General features: G+C 32.8%; 1 protein-coding gene and 1 long non-coding RNA gene across 2 annotated transcripts; both read left to right on the top strand.

The window, feature by feature from the left end:
• The first annotated feature begins 4,025 nt into the window (after positions 1-4,025).
• LOC112279771 (uncharacterized) lies at positions 4,026-5,747 on the top strand. The gene is made up of 3 exons (XM_024514437.3): positions 4,026-4,849; positions 4,929-5,198; positions 5,301-5,747. Exons 1-2 carry the CDS (start codon positions 4,026-4,028, stop codon positions 5,164-5,166), a joined length of 1,062 nt encoding a protein of 353 aa, XP_024370205.2. The 3' UTR covers positions 5,167-5,198; positions 5,301-5,747.
• A 1,491-nt stretch (positions 5,748-7,238) lies between these two features.
• Positions 7,239-8,054, top strand: LOC112279625 (uncharacterized). Its single transcript, XR_002969075.3, has 2 exons — positions 7,239-7,469; positions 7,676-8,054. It is a non-coding gene; the product is annotated as an uncharacterized LOC112279625 (long non-coding RNA).
• The last annotated feature ends 1,225 nt before the right edge of the window (positions 8,055-9,279 follow it).

Genomic DNA, 9,279 nt, shown 5'->3' with positions numbered 1-9,279 from the left:
TTAAATTTCTCAAGCAATGTAATCTTTGATTTTTTAATACTAGGAGGGTTTTCCATCATAGGAAAAGAGACATAATTTGGTACAGATCTTCAAGCAGCTCCAATTATCATTATATCTTTGCTCCCTACCATTTTTATTGCTCTATATGGCAGTAAATTGAGTTGATGCATCGTAAGCATTGACTCCTTCAATTACTCTTATATTTGTGCCATTACACTATTCATTTTAAGAAGCTTTGTCATGATAATACTTAAAAAAAGAAAGATATCTAATATCACTTAAGAAAAATACAAGAAAAGACTTAAAAATAAAAATAAAAATGCTAGAGACAATATCAATTTAGAAGAGGATAATCTGCAACTTCTAATATGCTTAAGTCTTATCAAGAAAAAAAGATAATTTACTTTTAATTAAAAAAATAAAAAGCTTTGATATAGTAAGTGTACTCTTATCAATCTGTTAAGGAGAAGAACTCGATGAAAGTAAATAAATAAGTGAGAATCTCTAAAAGAAATATGATAGAATAAAAATAGAGAAGTATGTATATTAAAAAAAATAAATTAGAATGGCTATTGCCAAAAGACAAAGAAACTAAAGACTCTTAAAACTAGACTAAAAGCAAGAAAGAACTTGACAAGAGTAAAGAAAGCTTCACTTTTGTCTCTATATATACTATCTACTTAAGATCTATGTGGCAACATTCTGTAGGACTTCTAAAAACATATTGACTTTGCATGACATGTATCTTAACTTATAAGGTAAGTTTTTCATATGGACATGACATGGTTAGCTTATTCCACAAGCTACCAATACATGTGGCACATGGATAGCTTGTTGACAAAGTTTCTAACTTATTAATCAACTATAAATATATGTAAAATCAAAATAACGTCTAAGAAGCTTTTAGGAAGCTTTTCTAGAAGGTATTATGGAATTAATTTTCTTTAATTTACTTCTACCTTTTCATATTATTTAGGTAATAATTATAGTAGACATATATCCATGACACAAACTTAAAAATACATTAAATGGATGTGAAGAGATCAATATTTGGCATTTTAGATAATTACAAGACAATATCTATATAGACAAGCTGTAAAGTTTTGTACAAAAAGACAAAAAATACTTTGTGTGTAAGTTGAAAAAATCCATGTATGGCCTTAAATAAATACTATGAGAATAATACTAATATATTAATACATTCTTTCTTAATAAAAGATTTGTAAAGAGTGAAGTTTATTATTTATTTTATTTAATACAATCTAAAAAAAAATTAATAACTATAATTCTTTATGTTGACAATTTGATCATCTTGGCTATTTATATAGAAAAAATTAGGTTATATGAAAGCCATATTAAAAAAATATATTTATAAAATAAATTATTTGAAAAAAAATTCTATTATGTTAGTATTATATTTGTTAAAAAAATATACTAATTATATCATTAGAATGAGCCAAAGCTAGTAAATTGATGAGACATTAAAATGTTTCAATATAAAAAAGTATAAATCAATTGCAATACTTCTTAAAATAAATCTAAAATTGATGAAGCTCACAAATGAGTTGTTTATACAAATTAAAAGTGAAATACAAATTATTTTAGACAAGACAATAGTAAGCTTATTTATGTATATTATGGTAGAAATAAGAGTAGATCTTACATTTTAGAATAAGTTTTGTAAGCTAATACATATCTAAGATTGGACCTTTTTATTGAATAATTATTAAAAAAATTATGAAATACTGAAAAGACACAAAAGACTTCCAATTATGATTTGGTAGAAAAAAATATTAATTTTTAAGGTTTTAATGGTGAAGATTGAATCAAAAATATAAATACTAGAGAATCCACCAAGATTTGAGTATTTTTATTTAAATAAGAACTATCTCATAAAATTTCAAGAAACAACCAATCATTACAAGATCAACCATAAAGGCTGAAAAATATTGCATAATAGAAGCAATTTGGATAAGACATTTAAAAAAAATTGATCTTATGCAATTAGAATCAATTCAAATTATGTATGATAATTACTTATGTCTTAAATTTGCTAAGAATCCAAACACGAATTAATCTTATTTATTTTCAACATCATTTCATTGAAAAGAAGATTAAAGATAATAGAAAAGGTATGATTTTTTTTTTTTTTTTTTTTTTTTTTTAGAGACATAATGATTGATGTACTCAATAAAGGCATTAGTAAAAGATAAAAAAAATTAAGTTGATTAAGGCATTAAAATTAAAAGCCTTTTAATAAATAGTTAACTAATAGTATTTGGAATTAGCAAAAATTATTTAGTTACTACCACTTAGAGTTTAATTTGGATAAATTGCTAATAATCACAAGAAAATAAAGATTTAAGACAAGTTATTAAAGTAGCAATTAGAATTTTAAGTAGTGCTTAAACCAAAAAGAAAGTAGGATTTGGTTGGATAAATTAAAGCATGATAAAGATGATTATAGATGAAGTTTTTTTAAATCAAATATAATCTCTTTTCTATAAATAAAGGATGTTAGAAGTGAAAATCATTTTACTCCAGACTTCTTTTTCTTGATAAATTTCTTCATAATAATTATTAAAAATATTTATAAAAAAATATTTATGAAAATTTAAAAATAATTTTTAAAAAATATTTATAAAAATTTTAAAATGATTTTAAAAATGATTAAAAATATTTTAAATTTTAGAAAAATAATTTCTATCTTTGTATTTAAATATGTGATTTAATTAATTAATTATATTTTAAATTTTTTGTATATTTTATAATAATATCTAACTAAAATTATATTCAATTTTATTTTTCTATAGAAATAAGTATCAAAATTTAATCTTTATTTTATTAAAATATGAAAATTTTATTTTTTATTTTATAAAATTGTGATTTTTTTTCATAGTTTTTTCAATATGATCCAAAATTTTGTTACATATAAATGTATTGTATATTTAAACGTATAATTTCATATAGTAAATATTAGTCTTTTATTTGGATAGTATTACTAAAGATATTTTAAGTCTATTGTATCTAAAAAATAAGTCAGCATTATTTTACAAACACATTCTATACTTTAAAATATATATATATATATATATATATATATATATATCTTTTTCTTTTTTCACTTATATAAGTTTTTTTCAAAAGACTTAATTATTTCAAAATCTTCTCTTAGTCTCATACATAAGCAATAGATCTTTATTTTATTTTACACCTTATTTAATCCTACATAGGTGGTATAGGTGTATAATGTCAAAATCAATAAATAAATAAAAATTACTCACAAATCTTTTGCTTAGCTAATAAAAAATTATATAGATTTACCAAAGAATATATCTTTTACAATGCTCTTCTAAGTTTTTCTTAATTCTAATATAAAAGTTAAATTTTAGATTTATTTATTACAATATGATTTAATCTTAGTTTACAACAAAAGTATTTTCATCCTTTTTATTAAAAATAAAACTAAAGATTACAACATGATCCAAAAAATTATAAACAATCAAAGAATGATAAGTTACATTAAAAATATAAATGTATAAAATTACCATAAAAATACAAAAAATGTTAAATAGGCCCATGTTTTTATTAAGTAGTCCCACTCTTTATGAAAAATATGCTAATCATGTTGAATTGGTTTTTTTTTTTTTTTTTTTTTTTTTTGTACATGTAATATTCGAGAAATGAATCTAGAGGCCTTTCTTTCTTTCTTTCTTTCTTTCTTCCCTTCCTTCTTTATTTTTTATTTTTATTAATTAATTTATTTATTCGTGATGGTTAGGATGAGTGGGTCGATTTAGTAAAAACTTGGGTCTATTTAACAATTCCCTAAAAATATTAGAAGTTTGAGTCTCATCTACAAAATCTCATGAACCTTTTTTTTTGCAGGTTTACAATTATTGGTTTTGATAAAACGAAAAAACACAAAATCAAGCAAAGACGCAAGAAATTAATAAAAATCAAAACCAAAAATCAAAAGCATAAAACAGTGAAGAGAAAAAAGAAAAAAAGAAACAAAAAAGGAAATGGTGCATGCGTGCGGAGGGATCAGTTCGGGGGTCAGAAGTCAACGTGGTCCACGAAGAAGGCTCCTGGAAGCGCCGACAGCCAAGTCAGCGAGGTCTACACCTACACTCGCCAGTGCCATGTCCCGCGAGCATGAAACCCGAAGGGAGAAGCCACGGCATGCAGAACGCAAATGGCATGCACAATACAAGACAATGCAATGCAAAGACGAGGGAGAGGTGGAATGGAGGGGAGAAGGGGAGAGATGGGGAGAGAAGGGCAGGGCAGGGCAGAGCAGTGGAGAAGGAGGAGGGCATGGGAACATGGCGGAGGCGCGGTTGCAATGGGAAACTGCTCTTTGCCATCCCCCCTCAATCTCTCTCTTGCTCTCCCCTTCCATTCCCTTCCCCATGCCATGCACTTTCATGCTACTCTGGATGTGCCCACTGCATCTTCCATGTGTCCGGCACTTTCCAAGCAGCCCCACCCGATTGGTTTGGTCCAAGGAGTCATTGGGTAATGAATGCCCGCAGAACGCGATCGGTTTGCACTTCAAGTTGGGAGAATCACGTTGTTCGTCGGGGGTCTATCGAGAGACGAAAGAGGTTCCCGTAGCAGTGCGCCCCTCGCACATGGTGCATTGCATGGTGAAAGAGGGACTAGAGAAAGTGTCTCTAGAGTTTATGCAGCCTCCTGAGTGTCGCCCTTCCTCTGCGCGGGCAAGTAGTTCTCCTATCGACGTCCAGGTCCCACTTATCGACATGGCAGACTTCTGCTGGGAGGTGGGTTCGAAAACGGTCGTGCAGCAAATTGGGGGTGATGCTGAGGAATGGGCTTCTTTCAGGTATGCTTTTCGTGAAGAATTTCGGAGAGGCTCAAGATCCAAGTATTCGCAACATGACATTTTGTCGACTTGCTTGCAGTCTTCTCGTCACTGTGCAGGTCATTAACCATGGACTCTCAGGAGCCCTCATGCAAGACGCTATGCAAATGTGTCGGGAATTCTTCGCCTTGCCCATGATTGAGAAGGCAATGTGTAGCATGAAGACAAGCTCAGGAATTGGATATGGTCGTCGGTTTGCGGTGAAAGAGAGAGCCAAAGTAGATTGGGTGGATCGGCTCGGCTTCTGGAGTGCAACAGAGGTACATCGGAAGCGGTAGCCACTTGACATCAAGCGCCCCGCAACATGCAAGTGAGTCAAAAATTCTTCCGCATTTGCAAAGCCCACCGAAGACACGGCATAATTGAAAACCGCCTGGCCTGATTATTTCGTAATGCTTGGTGATGATTTCAGTGAAACCGACGTTCACCACAGTGATTTAGTAGCAGCTCGGACCCGCCTCGATACCGGCCTGCGAAGTTCGCCGACTACATCACCGAATTCATTAAGGTGCCTCTCGGAGAACGGAGGTTTGTGGATAATTTCAAGGTCAGGACATTAGTCGAGCCGAATATGAAAACAAACTCATGCCTGTGTCACTCTTGTTGGTAGTGAAATGTCGGTAGCCATATCTCGAAAGATTCGCCGTCACTTATCGAATGTTGTCACCGACGTGAACTTGCGACCCCAAGAGACAGGTTTTGATGAGATTGTATAGCAGAACAGGGTGAAGATGTCAGTCCATGCTGGGGTTGGCTCCTCAGATTTTAATATCTGAAAACCCACGTGCGAAAATGTTACATTTTGTTTGCACCCCATTCTACTTAAGGTGAGAATATGAAAATTTACTTCTACTGAGAATCTACTTGATACTGCTCCACTCTATTGAGTCATATTTTGCTGTTGAATGTGGCATCTGCTTTTTAGGCGTTCGTCTTACATTCTCTTACCAATGTCTTCCATTATATTTAGTGGACACCGTCCATGAAGTTGTGCAAAATTTGCCTGAAGTGTTGTTTTTCTCATTTTTTTTGTTATAATGCAAACTGAAATAAGAATGAACAAGAATATGTGAAACGAGTCTTTGCTGTCTATGATAACATTAAAAGATTAAAAAAACGTTGTATTAAATTTGGAGCCAGTACCCAAAAGATCGTGCTTATTGATAGATTCTCTTTGAGATTTAGTTTACAATCTAGAAGTAAAATTTATAAATAACAAAATACATACAATCTTTTAAAATTTTGATTTACATACTTGAAAAAAAGAATGACGTAATTAAAAATTTAATTAGCATGTAAGTTAACTTACCAACAAAATGATAAAATATCCTTTGAGTGCATTGCCTACACTTGTTTTTTAACACAACCATTTGTACTTCCATATGTATAGCAAGCATTCAATCTAATTTTTGGTCATCACTTCATAGTTGCATATTCTGTAATTTTTTATTTTTCAAAATAAAAAATAAAAGAATTTACAGCACTGAAATTGATTTTTTCAGCTCCCAGAGATATACAATTCTTGGTAGGTGATCTTAATTAATATATTATTTTAGAGTTTTGAAAACAATATACTGATAGATTGTCGCAGTGATCTTCCTCACATACTTTACTAAATGACAAATATTCACATTCCACACATCCACTCACTTGACTTCAAGACAAATATTTAAAAAGTACTTTCAGATAAATACAATTATGCAATAAAATTCACAAATTTTGATGAAAATGTACAGAATCACAATCCTGCAATCACTTATCAAGATAAAAATTCTTCCCGTTTGAAATAGATAAATAAGTAAATATGTATAAATATATACATACATATTTAAACTCTTACACATCCATAAAACATATTTTCTTACAAATACAGAATAGTCCACACACCGAATTCCAATATCTTTGGGGAAAAGATCAAATCCAGTATCCAATAAAACTATGTCAATACCCCCAACAATTATACCAAAACCAAACTGTAGAAAATAGCATGAAACAGAAGTTAGAGAAAAGACTATAATTCGGCATCATATTAATAGAAAACAAATCAATTCCACTCGATCAAAACCATGCAGTGAAGAGGGCAAAATATCCCAACGAGTGACTCCTCATAAGATGACCACGTCACATTTAATATCCTCCAAGTGTCACCATCGAGTGCGAGTCACGTGACAGCGAGCGCCTAGTCAGACTGGCCACGTATACGCGACAAGTGTCGCACCCACGAGCGACAGCCACTCCCGCGCCGCAAAAGGCAGAGGGAATCGAAGCCTGGCCTGGCGAGGAGTAGTGGCCACGAATGCTGCTGCTCTATAAGATCCATCGACGGTGCGATTCTTCCATTCAAGGCAGCGATTGATTGGCAACCATCTTTCACACACGCACTTTGTATTTCCCCTGATTTCCGAGTTTTGCTACAGACAGAATTTTGTAGGTATTCGCGATCCAGTAGTAGTTGTTGGAAGCGAGTTGTTGGTGAGGTTTGAGCCGCGGATATTCGTGCGATGGACGCTTTGAGGCACGCCGACGCGAAAGTGCAGCATGCGACGCACCCAGCGGGAACAGCGCGGTGGAGAATGAACAGGTGCGGATTCGGATCTCACGTTTTCTCCTGATTTTCGCTTGTTTTGACGCCGCCTACGTGGTTTCATTTCTTCACGTGATGTTCATGTGTGAGCAGTTGAGGACTTCTTTACATGTATGTGAGGGATGGAGAGAGTGAGTCAGGTTTGCGGTGGATTCGTTCTGATGTGCTGATGGGTTCCTTTCTCGCAATCGGTGCTGTTTCAGATACAACCCCATGGCGAGGCTACGCTGGAAGAAGAACCGCGTGACCCACCCTGTTGGATACCAGAAGGCGAAGACGAGGGCGAGATTGAACTACATCAACCCCCTCTTCTACATCCGACGCATCAAGCGTAACCTCACTGGCGTTGGGCACCGCCACAGGACCACCACCGTATATTAGAAGAAGCCTTGTACATATATTGCTTCAGTGTAGGCATCCGATTGTAAAGCCGAGTTGGAACGGGAGAGAGATTGGTACAGAGACGCTGTTTGATTTAATTTTGTTAACGGCACTTCATGATTTCCAGAAGCGCCTGCTCACACCAGGCGATTCTTTAGACTGTAACCCTAGGTATATAAATTTATTGAGAATTTATCTGCATATTTCTCTTGTATCTGGTGCCGTATTGCACAGCATTTTCAACTCTTTGAATTGTGCTCAACCTTGAATTTCTTCTTCTGTTTCTAGTGCGACATTCAGACAGGCAATGACTTTGTGAGACCGTGGTTTTCTGGGGGGAGGGGGGGATGGTTTTTTCCATCTGCTGTTACTTGGTTCTGCGATACGGAATGAGTGTTTTCTGTTGAGAAGCTCTACAATGTTGAATCAATGCACTAATTCTGACGAAATAATATGAGATGGCAATCTCATGTGGATCGCAATAACCTTCGAGACAATACTGAATAGATACGACTGAGGCTTGCCATTGCTGTTTGCAACAAGAAAAGTCTGCGATGTAAACATGCTTCAACAATCGAGCATCGAGAGAAATGGGGAAAATTATCGTCATTTAAAACGTACTGAGGAGTTAGTTACCTTTGCTTTTTGTATCATGCAGCTGTGATAATATGTTTATTTGCATATTTTGTTTTACCTAAAAAAAATGGTGTGAACTCAATGCACTGTTGGAGAACATATGACATTGTCAGTATCAAGGACACGAATCACAAACAAATAAACCCTCAGTACACTCTTGTCACTTTGAAAGATTACAATATTTATTGAAGATAATATTATATGAAAACTACAATGGCTATGTCCAAATACAAAAAGACTAAAGACTCTTGAAAGAAGACAAAGTATTAGAAAGACATTGACAAGAATGAAATAATGTTTATTCTTGCCTCCACATATATTATCTAAGTAGGAGTTACATGACAACATTCTATTGGACTTCAAACATGTATGTTACTCGTAAGACTTGTGTCAAATTTACAAGACATGTTTCACACGTGTGCCATATGGCAAACTTCTATTACAATGCCTTTTTTTTTATATATTTTTAAACAAGTGGTAAGACAAGATTTTTTTATTAGTGCCATAGTTATTTATTTTAGTAAGATTTGTTTCATTTGATTATTTAAGAAGCAAGTCCTAAGCATAAGCTATAAAATATTAACATTCCTTAGAGGAAAAAGAAGTAAATAATTAGCGAATATGTTGACAATTCTACAATTACAATTAAAGAAAAAAATATTAATATTTTTGTAAGAATTATTAAATAATTGAACTTATATTGGGCTTTAAAATAGACTAGTCAAAATCAGCAACTTATTGGTGATTAAAAACTCTTTTAGACCAAAATAGATAAATAACTTTGATTGGA

This window comes from Physcomitrium patens, chromosome 3, assembly GCF_059467195.1.
Source record: "Physcomitrium patens ecotype Gransden chromosome 3, ASM5946719v1, whole genome shotgun sequence".
In the NCBI taxonomy this organism is placed as follows: Eukaryota; Viridiplantae; Streptophyta; class Bryopsida; order Funariales; family Funariaceae; genus Physcomitrium; species Physcomitrium patens.
The sequence above is the reverse complement of the archived record's forward strand: the minus strand, read 5'-3'. Positions and strand labels throughout refer to the sequence as shown.